Source organism: Caretta caretta, chromosome 25 (assembly GCF_965140235.1).
Source record: "Caretta caretta isolate rCarCar2 chromosome 25, rCarCar1.hap1, whole genome shotgun sequence".
Lineage (NCBI taxonomy): Eukaryota > Metazoa > Chordata > Testudines > Cheloniidae > Caretta > Caretta caretta.
In genome coordinates this window covers 10,367,085-10,388,276 of record NC_134230.1, presented here as the reverse complement: position 1 = coordinate 10,388,276, position 21,192 = coordinate 10,367,085, and the positions used below count along the sequence as shown (strand labels likewise).

Sequence of the window (21,192 nt, the reverse complement as noted above, 5' to 3'; positions counted from 1 at the left end):
CAAACAAGCTATCTAAATAAAAGGTATCGTCATGCCTGGATGTGCTGGATCCGCTTGACTGCCCTTTCGAATGGGATACAAACGCCTTGCGACTCGGGATCATTAGAGATCTCTTGGCACATGTTGCAAGAGTAGAGATGTTAACCGTGATGTCCTGGCCAGATTCCAACTTGGGTAATTATGTTTGCCTGCTCTACATCCCCTCCTGCAGTTTTAATTGGAGAATGTATTCTTCCCTTCCCCAGGCACTTGTGGAAGGTCACAGGAGCAGAAGGGCTGGGGCAGCCCATCTCCGAGGGACATCACAGCCATTCTGCTCCATGAACTTTACATTGCAGAGGTGGGTGAATGATCCATATAAACAACTTGCAAAGTGCTCTGGGACCTTTCCTGACAAAAGATGCTATCTGCCTGTCACATTAGGATGACGACCAAAAAAAATGGACTTCTCCAGCCAATGGCTACACACATTTGGATCCCCCTGCGAGTGGAAAGAAGCACTTCCACTGGGCTGAGCCAGAAGTAGGTATCCTAAAATGAGCTGCTCCTAGAAGTCAAATGGGTAAAATTGAGAGGACCAGCACACAAGGCTATTGCATCACAAGTAAGGCCTAGACCTCCTACTGCCCTTTGCAGGATTGTGGATTTCCACCAGACCAAGTTGTGCTAGGGGCTACCCAAACACAGCACAAACACAAAAAGACAGTCCTCATCTTTGTGCATCTCTGAGTCAGTCTACTGCACTTGACTGTTTGGTGGGTTAATCTTGACAAATGCTGTGAATGGATTTAGAGGTGGAATAAACTGAACATGAGTGGAAAGGGATGCATTTGGAGAAGACATCCAAGCTAAGTAGCTCTTAAGGCAGTGAAGCAGAGGTGCTGGAATGAGGGGTGCGGGAGCACCCCATCTTGAAGTGGTTTCCATCATATACAGGGTTTACAGTTTGTTCAACGGCTCTCAGCACCCCCACTATACAAACGGTTCCAGCCCCCCTGCAGTGAAATAGAGCAGTTAATACAGTGAAGGACAGAGGAGGAGCCCCACTGTACTGACAAACCCAACTTCACATGTCCCAGCGGTACATAAGGCTAGTAGATCGTTGGCTTCTATCACACAGGGACACAAGACAGAAATGTAAGGATATTGTGTGATCACGGAGTAAAGCTCCTCTCAGACTGCACTTGGGATAAAGTCTCCAATCTGTCCTACCTGAATGGAGGACAGATACAGTTAGACCGAAGGGAATGGACCATAGGGAGATTAGCAAGATAACTAGAATGGAGGAGTTTGCGGACTTGGAGGTAGGGTGGCATGGACTGAAACAGATTGAGGTGATGATTAAGAAGGGACATGATAAAAATACTGAAGCCAGCTCAGGGTTCTCAGTCAAGCTGGTCAAAAGTTTTCTGATACAAACAGTTTTCAAATGGAAAATGCCGATTCAGTGGAACGGAAACATTCTGCGACCGTGTCGATTCCAGTGAAACTTTCAATGGAAACTAGGTGGGTAGACTGGCCAGTCAGCCTGATTTCCTGCTAGCCCACTGGCCAGCCAGCCAGCCGGTGGGCAGGGTCCCAGGCTCTGTGGGTGGCCAGCTTTCCAGCCCACTTACCAGTAAATACCAAGATATTTCCAGTCTGTGGAAAAAAATTACATTTCCAGCTTTTCTGTCCAGCTTGGAACAATTTCTTTTTTCTGGAACTGCATGATATCCCACAGTTCTCGCACAGCTCTAGCTATCACACGTTTTAAGCCTGATGATCTATTGGCCTTTGCTGGACTGACTAGAATTAGAAATCTTAGGGTTCAGTTAAGGAGGCATCATTTTGCCGAGAGATTGGTGAAGACGTGGCTGACAGGAGCCGAGTATCGCTCATGTGTTTGAGCACAACCCAGGAGGACAATACAGAATGCAATTAACAAAAGGGGCATTATTATTATTTTGTATTATTTGCACTGCAGTGCAACTTGAGATCAGCGTCCCATTAGGAGAGGCGGTGTGCGCTGGTGGCTAGGCTGGCAAACTAGGAATCAGGAAACCTTGAATCTATTGGCAGCTGACACTGACCACCTGTGACCTCCTTGGCACGTCCCTCTGCCATCTGTTTTGACTGTAAGCTCTTCAGGGCAGGGACTGCTCCTTGCTGTGTGTTTATACAGCACCTAGATCTCAGTTGGAGCCTCTAGGCGCTACATACAAACAAAAAAACTAAACCAGAAGATTAAATATCAACCCCAGGATATTTAAAGATCCCCCTTTTTAACAAGAAAAACATTCCAAATTCTTGTAACATGCAGAGGATTAGGTCTCTGGCGGGGTCATTTTGTGGTTGGAAGCACACATTTCTAACAGTTGCTTAAGCATGAGGCATATATGTCGGTGAGAGGCTGCGGTGTAAAGTGTCTCCCGCAAAGGATGGCTGCCTCTTCAGCATGCAGCGATGCCTCCAGCCATGCGTGAGAAGGAGCTTGCTAAATGCATGATCAGAACAACTGGGGCCAGTGTGGAAGATGAAAGATAGTTCTCATTTCTCTCATGCTCTTACATGGTCCCCATTACCAGGATACCCGAGTGCCTTACGGTGGTGCTGTGAGTGGGAAGCACTGTTTTCCTCCTTTATCCAAAGAGGCTCAGTGACTTGCCCAAGGTCACACTGGAAGTCTGTGGCAAAGCTGGGAATTGCACCCCGCCTCCCTCCTCCCAGCCTAGCACCCTAACCATTGGCCCATCCTTCCACCTCATTTCTGCTCTGTCAGGCCTCTCTCCTTTGCACAGTACGTGCCATTGTCTGGGAGCCCAGTACTCTGTACTGGAGGAACATCACTCACTTGGACACTCAGCCCAGGAGGTTATGGTTGCATTGCATGCAAGTACACAGTGCCAGCTTTATCTGGAGCATCCCACCACTGGGTCACGAGACAGAAGTCATCCTACCACTTCAGGGAAAAAACTGCTCTAGAAATGCAATGGCCACACGCTATCACACGCCAAAGGCCAGGCACATGACATGATGCCCTTTGTGCCCAGGAATCCCATCCCTCCACTCACTGAGATGCAACGACTTTGCCCCAGAATGAAAACCCTGGGGAACGACTATCTTGGTCATACAGACAATGATACTAAGAGAGATAATCATGCTTAATTTTGCAAAGAGATCCCCTAGGTTACCCTTCCTACATGAGATAAAGGGTCCATCGCCTGCCGATTCTGCTGCAGGAGTGGGACCTTATATGGCTACTCCAGGGCAGTATTTTGCAGTCGCAACTTTAGTGGAGCCAAGACACTTTTGGTAATCGTCAGGATCCCATTGAAAAAGTTTGGGTCCACTCTGTGGTCAGTCACTGACCGCTGCAGAGAGTGACTGCCTGAAAGCAGCCACGTTACATAAGTTCTCCTGTTTCACGCAATGCTGCTTTCAGAGGAGCAGCCGTGTTAGTCTGTATCCGCAAAAAGAACGGAGGACTTGTGGCACCTTAGAGACTAACCAATTTATTTGACCATAAGCTTTCGTGAGCTACAGCTCACTTCATCGGATGAACGAAAGCTTATGCTCAAATAAATTTGCATTGCTGCTTAGCCCCTTAGAGATCAAGCTAATGTCTGTAGATTCTGCTGTCCTCCCCTCCCCCCTCATAACAGGGGACAATTAGCTAGTGAGCATTTGTGAAAAGGAACAGGAGGGTGCTACTGAGCAGGGTCTCCCATACTACATGGATGGGGGCCTAGGAGTATCTGGCTAGGTAGGGAGACAAGGAAAAGCATAAGGAGCTCGCTATAGGAACCTGCTCAGCCAGCAGCCCTCAACAATAAGGGGTGTTCATGATGGGTCAGCACGAAGAAGGGACACTGCCACCAAGTCAGTGGGTGCACGCTGTGTGGCTATTTCTCAGACAGTCCTGACCACTGCTGGGTCTTTAAAGACTCCCTGGTACTGTTTGCAGCACAGCACTGGCCAAACTCCAGCTTGGGTGACTTCACACTGCCCTCCAGATTTACCTGGCCGTAGAACGGTCCTTGCCTTAGCCTCCGGCTGATAGGAGCGTTGCTCCGCCCTGCCAATCAGCTGCCACATTCCACCCCAGAGGTGGCTGCATTCCACTCATTCCTGTGGCATACAATTGGCACATCCATTTGTAAAATGAAAGGCGCTCTATGAATGGAAGACAACTTCCTTGTAACAAGAAAAGGAGGACTTGTGGCACCTTAGAGACTAACCAATTTATTTGAGCATGAGCTTTCGTGAGCTACAGCTCACTTCATCGTAGCTCACGAAAGCTCATGCTCAAATAAATTGGTTAGTCTCTAAGGTGCCACAAGTCCTCCTTTTCTTTTTGCGAATACAGACTAACATGGCTGTTACTCTGATCCTTGTAACAAGGAGATCCTCACCATTAAAGCCTCAACCCATGTATACACACACAAAAATCAGCTCAGATACAAGATACTTTCTTGGCTGAGAATTGTGCTTTCAAACTGCCGACTAAGCCATGCCCACCAGGCCGCCTCCTCCCCCCATGCAGGTGGCCTGCCTCCCTCCCCACACAGCAATGGGAGCTAATTGCTTCCGCTCATTAGCATTTGACAAATAACCACAGAGAGAGAAAAAGTCCCCAGCAGGATATGAGCAAGCTTAGGCCTTCACTGCCGTCTGACAGCGCCGATCAAATGTGTCATTATTTTTCCATTCTTTATCACCTGATCTCTCCTTCGAGCGGAATCAGGGGGCTCTTGCCAGCTCAGAGCAGCTGTGTCAAAGCACGGGCAGAAAGTGAATGAATCGTGATGAAAGGGCAGGACGGGACTGAAGTGTGCAGGTGGCAATTCCTGAGCCTGGGGGAGCAGATGGGGGGGGGGGTGTCTGTGTGTAGGGGTGCACTTTGCATAAAGGTTCGTGAGTTTCCTCCCCCCTCACAAATGTGACAAGCTTCCCCTCAGTCATCAACTACCCATCCAGCTGCAAGTAAACTCAGCAGCTGCTGGGGTGGGGGAGAGGGGGTCAGCGCAGGCGAGACAGAGCCTTGCTAGCCAGAGCTACCAGATCACAGATGGAAAGAGGCATAAGGGACAATAAGGTGCTGAGCAGTCGGTGGGTCAGTCAGCAGTGCCACAGGGAGCAAAGGCCCAAGCTGTCAGCGCGTTGGGCAAAAGTTCCATTTATTGAACAAATAAAATCCTGGTAATTGAGGGGTCTGGGCACCATGATCGGGGATTTAGTTGGGGGCTTGTGATTTGGGTCAGCTCCCAATGGATACAGGCCCCTCAGGGATCTGCTGCGGCTCTTCAGGGAAGGCTTGCTGCAGCTTTGGAGCCTGTCTGCCCGGGCTGGGAGGCTCGCTTCCAGCTCCAGTGTAGACATCCTCTAAGTGGAACGTGGGCAATACAGACAAGGACACAGAAGCAGCTGCCTGCCACAGACCCTTCCCTGTACCCAGAAGAGTGATCCTGTTTCAATGACAGCTGAGAAGGAGAGGATATTTACTGAACTCTGATTTCTCCTCATTTTCCTGCCTAGAATAGTATTTTCCTAACCTCCCTCCCATGGTATCAGAGAAATTATTCTACACTTTACTTCCTAAAAATGGTGCATTATTACTAGGGCAAAATGGTCACCATGTTCCACACCAGAAGTGGCTGCATTTCAGTGGTGGATGAAAGATCTCAACTTGCACAGTCTGGGATCCATAGAGATGAAAGAGACCTCAGACTTTAGTTATTATTTACCCTTTTAAACACACAGCCAAGTACTATCCTCCAAGTTAATAACCTTACCAGCTCACTTCCTTAGATGAGCGAAGACCAGGTCCCAGCTGAAGCCCGAGTGGTGCAGGTTTCCAAAAGAAAACCTGGAGAACAAGCGTCTCAACATCTGTTCTGAGGGGTTTCTGTAAACATGAACACAGCCTTAAGTGAAATGACTAAGCCTGAATAAAACCCTCTTCCAGGGAGAAATGACTCCTCTTAGCAATATCTATTCAACTGTATTTGACTTGTGAACTGAAAAAAAAACAGAAGCAAAATGTAAATGAGCCCACACTGTATACTAATGTTCTATTTATCAGGAGCTCAGAAAGCTTCAAGTGTTAGCAGATGTTTTAATGAGAGGTTAATCAATTGTTACGCAGTCCAATCGATCAATAGACGGCTTATAACCACCTACAACACCTTTGACGGATGCGCTTATAACCATGTATAACGTACTATTCATGACTGTAACATGCTCATATCTATCCATCTTGTGTGCCGCAGTTTCCCCTTCCACAAAAATGGGGATAACGATATTGACCACTTTTGTAAAGTACGTTGAGACCCACTGACGAAAGGCCCTACAATAGCTAGGAAGTATTCCTTATTAGGCTTTTGTAAGCAGACCCTTGACACGAAGCACGACCATGCCCAGTGTAAGATGCTGAGCCCGATCCCCCTGTTACTTATGTTAGGGCAGAGGGAGTGCAGAATGGTAGCAACGTATGCCCCCTTTGCCCGGATACAAGTGACAGGGCCAGGTATTACAGCCAATAGAGTCCAAAGGAGAGGCAGTGGAGAATCCGGCCCTATGTAGTTAGCAGGTCAGTGAAGCCAGCTCCTTAGCCGATATTTCAGTTCTCTAGCTTAAAGTGCTGCTCTTGTTTGTGCAGAATAGGGCCCAGTTGCTGAGCATGCCCCTGAAATGCTACTCAGCCATACACGCAAGCTATCTACCCTGACTGGCTTGTGTCAGCAGGAGGGCCAGGAGCGAACCAGGGACCTCTAAACGCTCTAAAAAGCAGGGGTCACTGCCCCTTGCACTAAAGGAAGCCGCTCGGTTAGAAAGAATGGCCTTGGTAAGTTATCCAAGGGACCCCTTTCCAAGGCCTGGCAATAGCTGATAACAGCAACGCCCCTACTGGTGCAAACCCTGCAAGGCCAGGGCTATGGCAGAGCCGTGCACGCGGCTGCGGGGGCGAGGGCGAGGCAGTTCCTCGCGGGGCCTAGCAGGAAGGTTCCATGGCAGTTGCAAGCCGCGGCCGTCGGTTGGGAGCCTGGCAAGCAGGGAGAGTTTCTACCCTGGAACGAGCCAGCCCTACCCCCCTCACCCCGGTCACTGCCGGGAAAAGGCTCAGCAAGTCCGGTACGTGGCCATGTCAGGCTTCCAAGGGCACTGCCTCCTGGTAAGCAAACGCAGGGGTGGAGGGAAGCGGTCTGGAGATGGACCAAAAGCTCCCCTCAGACTAGCTCCTCGTGCCTCATTACAGGGGCCCCCCATCTGCATCCCTGTTCTTGCTCCCCCTTCTCCAGCCTCATGCCTCCACCTCCCTCCCCGGGTCGCTCTCACTGCTCTGCCACCATGTCTCTCCTCCTTAAGCACCTGCCCCTTCAAACAGCCCCTCCTTGCGCTCAAGTGCGATCACACCTCATTCCTGGCCTTTGCCTCAAGCCCATGGCCAGGCTGGGGCTTGTTTGCCTTCCCCAGGGCCCGGGGCCACTGTAGCCAGTGGCGTTTTACCAGTGGTACTCCCTCATGGTGTCATCCCCACTAGGGCTCTGAAGGAATGAAAGTCACCAGATGTCCAAATTTTATAGGGACAGTCCCACTATTTGGGGATTTTTCTTTCTAGGTGCCTATTACCCCCCCACACTCGGTCCCGATTTTTCATACTTGCTATCTGGTCACCCAAGGAGGAATGTTCCAGCAGGGAAGGTAGGAAAATCAAAAGCAATGGGGCAAGAAAATACCCCCCCCCCCCCCCCCAAGCATTACTGGCTTTCCAGAGAGACACAGCTGAGCTCTGGGGAAGGCAGGCATCATCTTCACCAATATCACCCTCATCCCTGCTGCATTTCCTAGGATGAGAACAGGCACTCACAGGGAGTCTATAGGGCCAAGCCCAGACTCAGCAAGAGGCACTAACAAGAGAACAGTCAAGGGGATTATTTCTCTTTCACCCTCATTGCCTTTCCTCAAGGCAACACCAGCCCTGGAGCTGCTGCAGCAGGCCTTCCCCATGTGACTTCAGGCACGTCTGCTGCCTCCGTTCTCCCATCTCCATCACCCTATTGCTGGTGTTTGCTGAACATGCCTCCTCTTTCCAGGAGCCTGGTTTACTAAGGTGGCAGTCAAACACTCACAAATCTCCCCACAACTCAACCCACCTAGCTGGCTCACACCCTTGAGGCAGCATTCTTAGTGCTGGCTCCACTAACCCTCTTCCGAGCTGAGCCAAGCCGAGCAGGCTCCCTGCAGCTTCTGCTCAAGCACACCAGAGAGCACACTGGCCTTATATTCCTCAGCAGGCCTAGGGCTGAGTCACACGCTCCCATTCCCTTGCCCCGGCCCCTCTCCATTCCCTTCACCTGGGGAGGCAGGCTACACCTGGCACAGGTGATGCTGAACCTCATCCATCTTAAAGGGCTAGCTCACACTGCGAGAGCTACATTACTGGGGTTTGTTGTGACCAGGTTAATCATAAATCCTAATAATAATGATAATATCGCCAACAATAATAATAGGAAGACATAAACAGCCCTTATGACAGGCTCCATACTTCTCCCTGCGTCACGGATCCAACCCCACTGACTTTGATTGATTTGCACGAGTGTCACAGACAGCAGAATTTGGCCCAGCCTGTTGTGTTTAGATGTCAGGAAGTGATACACCGTTGCTGGCAGTTTTCTCCCATGCCGAGGTCTGTGGCTGGCTATAGATAGCTGTAAATGACAGATATCTCAGAGATCTTTCTGTTTGTCGTGCCCACCTAAATGTGGTTGCAATTTTGATCAGACCTAATTAAGTGTGGGAGAGGCCTTTCTCAGTGCAACTTCGGGGGGAGGGATAGCTCAGTGGTTTGAGCATTGGCCTGCTAAACCCAGGGTTGTGAGCTCAATCCTTGAGGGGGCCATTTGGGATCTGGGGCAAATATTGGGGCTTGGTCCTGCCTTGAGCAGGGGGTTGAACTAGATGACCTCCTGAGGTCTCCAATGAGATTCTATGACTTCACACATGAAGGCCAACATGTCCTAAAGTGGCCACTGATTTTGGGTGCTTCTGGTTTTTGGTTGCTTGACTTGAGACACTTCGGGCATGTGGAGATTCTCAGCCCCTCTGGAAATTCAGGCCCCGACTGCCACCCAACATTTAGAGGCAGCTTGAAAAATCAGGGCCTGATTTTAGCAATCGGGGGGAGCTGAAGATGCATAGCACCATATAGGCCTCACAACATGGTTGCAAGATGGGGACAATAATGCTGTGCCTATTTCACAGAGAGGCAAACTGAGGTACGCAGCAGCTAAGAAAGTTGCTCTGGGTCACACGATGAGGCAAGTGGCAGTGTTAGGAACAGAACTCATTACTGCACAATATCTTTGCGGCCAAGTGCTTAGCAGGATTCAGAAAAGGACCAGAGATGTATATAGATAACAAACATTTCCCATATCCTGGGACCAACATGGCAACAACACCATTGCATACCACAGTTTCCATAGTTGTATTATAATAGTCAAGATTAAACACAAACTTTGGAAGGGATATAAACCCACATGTGTCAGGGCCTAAACCACTCCCTAAATATCAGTGGTCAGGAAGTAAATTTAACGGGGGGACTAGTTACTCCATAATTGTTTCCTTCAGGGTTTCTTGCACTTTCCTCTGAAACAACTAGTATCAGCCACTGTTGGTAACAGCATAGTGGGCTAGTTGGATCCCTGATCTGATCCAGTCCGGCAATTCCTATGTTCCGAACTCAGGTCTCCTGCCCCCGCAATCCTGCTTGCTGGCCCATTTGGTCTCCGTATCCTCCCATTTCATGCATTTGATTAAAGGGGCTTCACAACGCAGGCTGAATTTTGCTGAGTCTGACACAGTTTAATCTACGGCTTGTACCCAAGTTGCAAACCTCCCTGACTGTTTCCGGCCGTGGTTTCCTGCAATAGTAAAACGCCTCCACTGCTCAGCCTGCTTTCGGTTGTCGGATGGCCCTTTCTGGGCTTCAGGCAGTTAAAAAACAAATCTGGCAAAAAAAGCTGGTGGCCATAAATCCAGCTCCCTGTGCAGGCACCTCCTTGCCTTGCTCCTGAGCAAAGCGGGGGAGTTATGGTGGGATGGCGTCTCTCCAGCAATCCCCCTCCATCCCCATCTCACATACACTAGGCCAGTGGTTTTCAAACTTTTTTTCTGGTGACCCAATTGAAGAAAATTGTTGATGCCCGCAACCCAAAGGAGCTGGGGATGAGGGGTGTGGGAGGGGCTCAGGGCTGAGGGTTGGGGCATGGGGGTGAGGGCTGTGGGGTGGGGCCGGGAATGAGGGGCTCAGGGTGTGGGAGGGGGCTCTGGGATGGAGCAGGGGGTTGGGGTGCAGGGGGGTCAGGGCTCTGGGCTGGGGGTGCGCGCTCTGGGGTGGGGCTGGGGATGAGGAGTTTGGGGTGGAGGAAGGGGCTCTGGTTTTGGGGGGGGCTCAGGGCTGGGGCAGGGGATTGCGGTGTGGGCTTACCTGGGGCGGCTCCTGGTCAGTGGCGCAGCGGGGGTGCTAAGCCAGGCTCCCTGCCTGTCCTGGCACCATGGACCACACTGTGTCCCGGAAGCGGCCAGCAGCGGGTCCAGCTCCTAGGCCGAGGCGTGCAAGTGGCTCTGAGTGGCTCTCGCCCGCAGGCACCGCCCCCCTCAGCTCCCATTGGCCAGAAACTGGCCAATGGGAGTGCAGAACTGGTTCTCGGGGCAGGGGCAGTGCGTGGAGCCCCATGGCCCCCCTGCCTAGGAGCCGGACCTGCTGCTGGCCACTTCCAGGGCGCAGTGTGGTGTCAGAACAGGTAGGAACCACGGGACTTTTAATGGCTCGGTTGGCGGTGCTGACCAGAGCCGCCACGACCCATCTTCTTCCATTCCGTGACCCAGTACTGGGTCGTGACCCGCAGTTTGAAAACCACTGCACTAGTGTATATCATCTATAAGGTCAACGCTTATTATCATGATTGATTATTTGTATTATGGTAGCACGTAGGAGCTCCAGTCACGGATCAGGACCCCAACTGGGCTTGGCACTGTAAAAACACGGAACAAAAAGACAGTCCCTGCCTAGCCCACACACTACCAGGGTATGGCCAGCCCAGCTCAGAATGCCTTATGACCGTCTAAGGCCTGGTCCTTTCTGTGCTGGCCTTTAGTGTGCAATAGGTCTGTCCCTCAGTCAACTAAGAGGCCTGGCCGTTGGGACAATTTAAAATCTTGTTGGTCTGTCTGTGTCCATCTTCGTCTGATCGACTGTCAGCTCTGTCAGGCAGGGACTGTCCTTTTTGTTCCGGGTTTGTACAGCCCCTAGCACCATTGGGTCCTGGTCTCTGACGAGGGCTCCTGGGCACTATGATACTATGACTACTACTAATAATGAATTAAAAATGTGTGCAGAAGCGCGGAGACCAGACACCGCAACCCAAGGAGTTGGGTTGACTGTATTCTGAATGTGACCGACACGTCTGTGAAAAGGAGACGCCAGCTCAGCTCTTCTCACGTCACGCTACATCCCCATCAAAGGTCAGCGCCCAGGGAGCCAATGTACCCCCTGGAGTTCACTGGTGTTTCCATTAATTAACGGAAACTGGCCGGGGTCTGTGGGTGGGATTTAGATACCAAAACCAAGAGCACAGATAACAGCTCATTGGTGGAGGAGACTCGTCACAGGCTCAGCCAGCAGCGTGACATGGTGCATTGGGTTCCTATTGACAGCTGGCTCTACCGGGATAGGTGGTAAGTCCCTTTCTCTTATTACTCTGTCGTGAGTCTAGGGGCCTCCGGTGACATCTGCAGATTCCAGTTGGAAAAGGGTGGGAGAATCGCACAGAATCCAACCTGCAATGATGGATTGTCACACTGAAGTCACAGCTTTCTCTGGGTTGACAGGCACAGAGGACCAGCCAAACTGGCTCAGACCACTGGTCCGTCTAATGGACAATCTTTGACAGGGGCCACTGCCAGATACTCTGGCGGAAGATGCAAAAAATTCAGCAACAGATAGGGAAAGGTTCTTCTTTGCCCTTGCCACTTGGCGGTTGGATTATGCCTAGAAGCATAAGGGTTTTATATCCCTTATAAACTTGTATCCTATCTAGTGGAACTGTCAATGTTCTGATTACCCATAGAACTGTCTAGTCCTTTTTTTGAGGCCTGCTAATTTCTTGGCCGTAACAGTATGTTGAGGTAGCGAGTTCCAGAGGTTAATGATGCATTGCAAAAAACGGTATTTCCTATTATCATGATCTACAGGGACCTCTCTGGAGAGAAGATTTTGGGTAGCAGGGGGCTTTTTAATGTAGACAATAATGGCATAACTAGGGCGAATGACAATGTCAGGCTGCAATTTTTTAACAGTGAGGATAATTAACCATTGGAACAGCTCACTAGGGGAATGCGGTGGATTCTCCATCACCTGAAATCTCTAACTCCAGTCCAGGTGTCTTTCTAAAAACCACATTCTGGCTCAGTCAGCAGTTAGGGGCGTGATGCAGGAACCACAGGGTGGAATTATCTAGCCCGTTACGCAGGAAAGGAGATTAGATGACCAGAATAGTCCCTTTTGGCCTTAGATTCTACTAATTGACCCTGCGGTAATGGCTTGTGGGCAGACGGATGGAGATGGCGACGCGGGCCCTGCACTCCCAAGGGGTCCTCTGCCAACAGCTTCCCTTTTTCTGTGGCAGCGTTGCCATGCAATGTCTCAATGAGGAATTCTGCTTCCGTTCCCTAGGCCCAGCACCCAGAGCGTCTGAGCAGGTCCGAGGAGCCCCGGTCAGCGTACGAGATGCCGGATGCAGCCAGCCACCTGCCCTTCTTCTATGGCAGCATTTCTCGGTCGGAGGCCGAGGAGTACCTCAAACTGGCCGGCATGTCGGACGGCCTCTTCCTCCTACGTCAGTGCCTGCGTAGCCTCGGGGGCTACGTCCTCTCCATGGTCCACAACCTCCAGTTCTACCACTACCCCATTGAGCGCCAGCTGAACGGCACGTACGCCATCGCGGGGGGCAAGGCCCACTGCGGGCCGGAGGAGCTCTGCGAATTCTACTCCAAGGACGCCGACGGGCTCTGCTGCACCCTCCGCAAGCCCTGCAACCGCCCCAGCAGCGTGGAGCTCCAGCCCGGCATCTTCGACAGCATGCGGGACAACATGGTGCGCGAGTACGTCCGGCAGACGTGGAAATTGGAGGTACTGGCTGGTCCCAAGGCAAAGGCTGTCTTCAGTCTTGCTGCCGCTGGTCACACTGTCCCTCAACTCCTCCTCCCTCCGTTCGTCTTACACCGACTCTTCTCAAGCCCTTTCCACACGCTCAGCACAACTGGGGCTCCTGCTATTTGGAAAAGCCTCCCTGAACCTTCCTCCCTTTTCCAGTTCCCGCTGCAGACATAGCTCTGAGCCTTTGCCTGTGCCTTCAAATTCCTCTCTCCCTCTGCTCCGGCTTAACAAGATAGGTCCTGTCTGTCCTCCGTGGCCATTGCAGAGCTCACAGCATAAGAGAGGGGGGCTAGCCCCAGTGTCCTTAGCCTGGCTACAGCAGGGTAGGTGCTACTGTTTGGGTACTCAGCCCAAGCTGGCTGTGCTTCAGGGGTGCTGTACAGGACTTGTACAGAGCCAGACCCTGAGATGCTGATTCCGCTTTTCCTCAGTTCTTCCATCACTGAAGTCACGGGGAGTTTTTCTTGTGGACGCAGGAGTTGGTACATCGAATCAGAGCTAGCTATGTGTCTGTTTATTCCCATTATGAAAAAACTAGAATAACACCTGTCCAAGGCTCTAGGCAATGTACCAGACAACAGTGCATGCAATTTAGATCTCGGCAACATTAATCTGATCAGGTCAGCGAGGGCTCAGCCAGCCCTGCACAGAACTCCTTTCTGCCCTTCCTCCTCTGGGAAGCACACCGCCAGCCTTCTCCCCAAACCCTCGCAAACAGGCAGCTTTTGCAGCACATCAACAAGGTCACCAAAAGTTCAGGCTAATTCAGACCAAAGGGGAAAGCACGTTCTAAAATCTCTAGGCCCTCTCTGTCAGGGAGATCCAGCTCGCAGGCCCCTGCTGACTGCAGCTGCAGCAGTATGGTGCTGGGAGAGAGGAGGTCCTAGGCCATTTAGGGCTTTATAGGTCATACGACCTATCTATGAGAGAGGCAGTGTGGCCTCGTGGACCGAGCCCCAGACTGGGATCTGGAGACTTGGGTTCTAGTTCCAGCTATGCTTGCCAGCTGCTTGCTGTGAGCAAGTCACTTCACAGCTCTGTGCCTCAGTTTCCTCATGTGTAAAATGGGATAATGATACTGCCCTCCTTTGTAAAGTGCTTTGAGTTGTATGGATGAAAAATGCTAGTTAAGAAGTTTTATATTAATTATTAGTATGACCCATCTGATCCAGTGTCCTGTCTCTAACAGTGATTGGTACCAGATCCTCTGCAAGAGCAGATGCAGTAAACTCCATAATGGACAATTATCAAATAACCTGCTCACATGGGAAATTTCTCCCAGTCCCCAGGCAGACTGATTGGCTAATGACTTATAACATATGTCCGTTACACAATTTTACCCTCTGTCTAATGTAATGGTGGATGTACTTGTTATCCATAGAAATTTCCAATCCTTTTTTGAAATCTGCTATGCTCTTGGCCTGAATGAGATCTTGTGGCAGAAGGTTCCGCAGGCTAATTATAATTGTGTGAAGACATACTGCCTTTTATCAGTTTTAAATTTGACACTTTGTTTCATTGAACATCCCCTTGTTCTTGTATACCAAGAGAGGATGATTAGAAGTTTCCACTCTACCTTCTGTTTATTATCCAATACTTTGTATATGTTATTACGTCCCATCTTATTCACCTCCTCTCTAAGGAAAATAGTCCCAAACTTTACAATCTCTCTTCATATTAGACTATTCCACGCCCCTAAACATGTTGCCCATTTCCAAACCTCCTCTAATTCTGCAATATCTTATTTTTAGATGGGGTGTGTGACGGGTTCCCTGGGGTGCAGCCTGGGATTGTGGGACTGCTGTGTCCCCTGGACTCACTCCAGCCTGGGCTGTCTCTCACAATGCCTTGCTAGTGACCAGCAGCAAACCCCTCCAGGCGCTGTGATCACTCAGCACAACCGTATGTCCCACACCTAGCTAGATTGCATGAATGCTCCCGGAGCCACTCATGAATCACACAGAGAAAGGCACCAGCCGAATCCTCCCAGCTCCCAGCACTGCACCCCAGGAATATACCGTATTGCACTGCTCAAGATGGGCAGTGCAAATTTATTAATTGGTTCACCACTTCATCAGTGGAAAATGGACATACACCAGCCTTTGTCAAACCTGAGCAGATTTGCCCCACACTTCATACAAATTCACTGGTAAAGACAAACAAATGTATTGACTATAAAAGGTAGATTTAAAGTGATATTAAGTGATAAGGCAACAAGTCAAAGTTAGTTACCAAAAGAAATAAAATATAAGCATACAGTCTAACCTCTCAACCCTATTAGACTGGGCAACAACTAGATTAAGCAGTTTTTATCACCCCACTGGATATTGCAGTCCTTAATATACAGGATTGTTCCTTAAACCTGGTCCTATTTCCTCTGTTGGAGTCTTGTCTTCTTCTCAGTGTCTTAGTTGCTTGTAGCGTAGGTTGGGGCAGGAGAAAAGTCCCAGTATGTGTCCACTTTATCTGTTTTATACCCCCAGTCCATATGCTTGGAAAACACAAGTCCAGGCATGTCTGGGTGGGCCTTGCTGAGTCTCTAGGCAAGGCTGAGAAATTCCCCTCATGTGGCCTCATGCAGGTGAGTCATTGTATCGTAGCTCCCTTGCTGGACAATGGTTGTTGATGGATGGTTTGACACCCCTCCTGGGTGCTGGCTACTTTCCTTGCTGTTGCCTCTGGGGAGCTAATGTCTGGCTGATTCTCCAACTTACAGCATGTCTTAGTGACCACCATACAACACAATTCTCATAACTTCATATGCATTAATGATATACACATATGAATGGAGAAATGACTTTCAGCAGGTCATAACCTTTCTCTTGATACCTTACAAGGCATGCTTTATATGTAAGATCACAATCACATATAAATGAGGAATATGGGGGTTACAGGGTATTCCCGCAAGGTACAGAATGTCACAGAGTGACCAGATCTGCACATAGTAGTTCAGAGCCAGATGCACCATTGATTTGTATATTGTATATATATGTGGTATTACAGTAATTTCAATGTCAGGCTCCCTCCCCTTCTTTATGCATCCTACAAATTTTGCTTTGTCAGCCTCTGGTCCACATTGAGCAAAGTCTTCACTGAACTGTCCATAACAATGCCAGGGTCCTTTCTCCTAGCTGATACAGTCAATTAAGAACCCAGTTCATATTATTCCCTCCAATGGCCATTACTTTGCCTTTGTCAACAATGAATTTCATCTGCTATTGTGTTTCCCATTTCCCTCTGAAATTCCTTGCCAGTTTCCACTGGTGTAATGTATAGATTTCAATGCAGTAACTCCATGGTCTATTGCGGTGTGAGAGCAAAATAAGGCCTCAAATGGTTAACATGGTCCCACTCACCGTTCTAAAAGAAATAAGCCCTTGCAATAGGGTTGCCAACCTTCTAGGATTGTACTGGAGTCTCCAGGAATTAAAGATCAATCTTTAATTAAAGATTATATCATGTGATGAAACCTCCAGGAATACGTCCAACCAAAATTGGCAACCCTGCCTTGCAACAGAAAGGCATCACCAAATCAATGGCTTGTCTATGTTATTAATAGTATTAAAAGAGCACCTAGGAGCCTGATCCCCAGTCCTGGACCAGGACTCCATTGTGCTAAGAATGACAAGACATCCTTTGAGGGTGGGGTGGCAAAATCACCTTGGAGATTTGGGTACCCATTGCCCATCAGAAATCAATAAATCTCAAAGGTGGCTGGGAAATACTCCCAGCTTCACAGCTGGAGTGCTCCACAGGTTCTTACCTGGTGTTCTTGTAGCCGCCAGGTGCAATCCGAGAGGGGTCATAGAGAGGCTTGGCAGGATGGGCATCATCCACATGCTGGGCTGTTTGGGCTGGTCTACACTACGGGGAGGATCAATCTAAGTTACGCAACTTCAGCTATGTGAATAACATAGTTGAAGTCGATGTACTTAGATCTACTCACCGCAGTGTCTTCACTGCGGCGTGCGTCTCCCGTCAATTCCCCTTGCACGTCTCGTTGAGGTGGAGTACCGGAGTCGATGCTAGAGTGATCGGCGGTCGATTTATCGCATCTATACTAAACACAATAAATCGACCCCCGCTAGATTGATCGCTGCCCGTCGATCCGGACGGTAGTGTAGACAAGCCCCTCAGACACAAAGGAGATATAGGTGCTTACATACAAGACCAGGTTGTTAATATAAAGTGTGCCATCTACAGGCAAATAAGAAAATGTAATAGTCCACATATGCGGGAGTCATAAACTTGCCGTGCACTGTGAATGGCTTCAAGATTACATTGCTCTTAACAGGGAGTAGGGAGCAAAGTAAAGGGAGACAGAGCAGCCAGGAGAGATTTTAAAAGGCCTCTGGTTTGACAATGGAAGACAGACCCCAAGGCTTGTGACCAGCTCTAACAAATAGTCCTCTTCTAAAGGCCACCATGACCTTCTGCTTCTCTCACCTGCAAGTTGGTGAGATCCCTTCCCTTCCCCACAATGGGTAGCGAGGGGCGGGAGGGACAGGGACGCCTTTGGACGATGGAGTCACTCTAGATTTAGACGGGAGCAGAATTCAGCCCAATATCACTCCCGTGGTGTGGGCATCCAGAGCTTTATCGGCTACCAAGAGAGGGATTCTGAGGTCTCCTGAGAGTTCACTATCACCTGCCCAAGAGGGTGCAATAAAAACCAGCGCTGCCCTGCAGCAGCTGGCATGGTGCCTAGCAGTAGCTGGGTAGAATGGTCTCCCTTCTTGCTTCCTTGCAGGGTGATGCCCTCGAACAGGCCATCATAAGCCAGGCCCCTCAGGTCGAGAAACTCATTGCCACCACTGCCCATGAGAAGATGCCCTGGTACCACGGCAACGTCTCCCGGGAGGAGGCTGAACGCAGGCTCTATTCCGGAGCACAGCCTGATGGGAAATTTCTGTGAGTATCCAAAGCGCTGGGAGACACCTGCTCCTATTACTGTGACCCCCCCAACCCCGTTCCGCCCCATCAGCTTGTTTCCGAGGCGACGTAGAGAGGGTGTTATCAGGTCAGGGCCAGCAGCTGAGCCCGTGTCCCAATTCCCCACATTTCAAGAGGTGGGGGGCAGAGGAATGAACCTTGTGGAGCTCCACGGGGGAGCTCTGGAGGCCCAGGAGCAGCTCCCCTTGACACTTAGACGTGGGCCCAGAAAGGACCAGAACAGTGCTGCTGTGAAGTGCGTGCAGGGAGATTGGCGAGGACAGGGCCAGTGTGGCGCGCCGGATCTCTGCATTGAGATTAGTACCCATCCAGGAGATGTGAGAGCCCCAGGATTTGGAAACCAGGCTTCTGGCCTGTTCCACGGGGAGCAAATCCAACCTCCCCATGGAAAGATGCGGCCCAGGTGGGAGGGGGTGACCCTTCCCAGAGCTCTGGTACAGGAGCCTCGTGAGGACGCACGGTAATTTCACGGGGTGAGCCCCAAAGCCAGCCCCTCTGACCCCCTCCTCCTTCCCACCCAGACTGCGAGAAAGGAAGGAAAATGGCACCTACGCACTGTCCCTCGTCTATGGGAAAACAGTGTATCACTACCGCATCGACCAGGACAAGTCCGGCAAGTACTCCATCCCCGAAGGGACCAAGTTTGACACGCTGTGGCAGGTATGATACTGTGGGACGCTCTCCCCAGCCCTCCCTGCCCCCAGTCAGGAGGAGGAAAGTTCTCTTGTCTCTGTCTTGGGGGATAGAGCCTAAGCTTCAGAAGCCTTGTGCAGCCAGACCAGGAGAGAAGAGCTCTCTCTCCAGAGGCAGCATTAACCCTTTAGACCTCAGTTTCCTGCTTCCTATATCCATCCCCCAGTCAGTTCTGTGCAATAATAGGAGCACTCTCTGCTGTAGATCTGAACACGGCCTCTCTGAAATAACCCTTGCCTTGCTGCACCCTGGGCACTTCTTGGAAGGACACCACCACATTGTGTTTCTAAAGGAACCGAGAGGAACAATGCCCTTTATTTCTAGCCCCCTGGCCACGACACTTTCATGGTCAGGAACCTCGAGGTGGCCCTGTTAACTAAGCCTGTACTCTATGGGCATACATCACGTACCGAGCCACAGGATCAGCCCACATAACGCTAGAGATTCCTGCCTACGAGGCCTGACTCACCTGCTTATCCCCTGTCCCTCCCTCCTACTGTGAGCCACCTCCTGCTGCTGTGATGTGTCTGTAGCCAGGGAACTCAGATGCCTTTTGTCTTCTTTCAGAGGAGCAGCCGTATTCGCAAAAAGAACAGGAGTATAAATTTGTTAGTCTCTAAGGTGCCACAAGTCCTCCTTTCCTTTTGTCTTCTGTGAATGCCACCTTTATTTTTCAAAGATCTCTCTCGTGTGCATAGACAGCAGCCATTTTGGTCTCAGAACTGCTGCAGTCTGCTGCACAGAAGACACACACCATGCTCTCTCCTGGACAGAGCTGTCCAGAGGACGACCATTCCGTTTCAGAGCGAGTCTTGAGGGTTTTTAACGTGTTTTCATTCCGCATTTGAACGAAAACAAAATGTTTTCACACAGATGGAATTGTGTTGACTGCCCATTGCTGGGGGGGGGGGGGGGTGGAGCGACAGAGAAACTTCTCATATGCTGTAGCACCAGCTTGGGAGACCCAGGTTCAAGTCCTGGTTCTGCATGAGCCAGTGATGGGGGATGAAAAACTCCACTTGGAATCAGGCACCTGGACCTAGTGTCTCAGGGACGTGCCCAGCCACCAGGCTATAGGGTGAAATGAGAGTCTTACTCACAATCACGGGAACCAACACCTCTCTGTGAACTGTTTTGGCTTCAATCCCGTTTCATTTAACTGGAAATGTTCCAACCGGTTCTACTCCTACAGACTTTCCTTTTCTCCTTGTTCTCTTTCCCTTTGTGTAGTAACAACCCAAGTCCCTCTCCCCAGCTCTCCCAGCCAGTGGGGTTTGTAAATACAGAGCAAAGAGGGTCCCGAATACGTAGACAGATGAGAGGAACTAATGGGCTAATGGGGGCCTGTCTGCCACAAACCTAAGAGAAAGAGATACCATAAACCACAAATGTTGCCTGTAAAACAAAGCGGTGATTTTCCTCTTTTTCCCGATTCCTCCCCCAGCTGGTGGAGTACTTGAAACTCAAGCCAGACGGACTGATATATTTCCTGAAGGAAAGCTGCCAAAATCCCAATATGCCGGCAGGTGAGTTGAATTTTAAGGGCAGGACCAGCCATCTTTGGCTGCGAACACCTAACCTCGCCTTCATACTGGGGATCTACCTTAGCTCCGGGGTTCTTTCAGTTTTCTGGTGGATCTGCTCAGCTGTTCTCTTGCTTCATGCCATATTAGACCAGATCATTGGGACCATTTCATTTAGTATCCTGCCTCCTGCCCGCCCTGTCTCTTTCTGGGATTTTTGCACATCTCTCTCTGAAGAATCAGGCAATGGCCAGTGTTGGACAGAGGATACTGGGCGAAAGGCCCTTCATCGGCTCGGGACAGAAATTGCAATGTGTGCATCTTTCATAGCAGGTTCCGGCATTGGCCTATCCTGGCTTGCTAAACCACAGCGTAGTGTCACTTGGTCTTGGCCAAGGGCTATGATAAGGGCTAACAAGGTAGGAGCTCAGCTCCCAGGCCTGCACTCCACACTGAGACAGTTCCCCTCCTCTCCCGTGGCTGCGGGGAGAGCTCCCCTGACTGTTTCACTGCACATTAAGCACTGCTCTGGTCTGTTATCCAACTTCTGCCTTAGCAAACCAGCCCCCGCATCATGCTAGGACGATGTCTGGCCTGCTGTTAGTCCATCGGGGCTGGAATTCCACTGCTGCCAGATTGAATCAGTCTGGTGCCCTGCAACTGAAAGGGAGTTGATATTTCAGATGAAGGCAAAACTGGTTCCTCCAAGGCACCTACAGGTAGCCCGTTGCGCAAAGCTGAACATCATGGAAATAAGCAAAGACAGGGAAGACAGCGATGATGAAGCCAGATCCAGAGATAGGACAGAGGGGGTCAAAGCCTCAG

The 21,192-nt window shown here is 50.3% G+C and overlaps 1 protein-coding gene across 2 annotated transcripts in view; it reads left to right on the top strand.

Annotated features, from left to right (window-relative positions):
* ZAP70 (zeta chain of T cell receptor associated protein kinase 70) overlaps positions 1 to 21,192 on the top strand; it is a 45,771-nt gene that overhangs the window by 12,758 nt on the left and 11,821 nt on the right. The window contains exons 2-6 of one of the 2 annotated variants that reach the window (XM_048830913.2): positions 11,380 to 11,505; positions 12,716 to 13,171; positions 17,949 to 18,109; positions 18,673 to 18,811; positions 20,289 to 20,370. In XM_048830913.2, the coding sequence (XP_048686870.1) occupies positions 12,770 to 13,171; positions 17,949 to 18,109; positions 18,673 to 18,811; positions 20,289 to 20,370 (784 nt within the window). In that variant the 5' untranslated portion in view covers positions 11,380 to 11,505; positions 12,716 to 12,769. The remainder of the gene's footprint in view (positions 1 to 11,379; positions 11,506 to 12,715; positions 13,172 to 17,948; positions 18,110 to 18,672; positions 18,812 to 20,288; positions 20,371 to 21,192) is intronic. The other variant, XM_075123194.1, reaches the window with a different exon arrangement.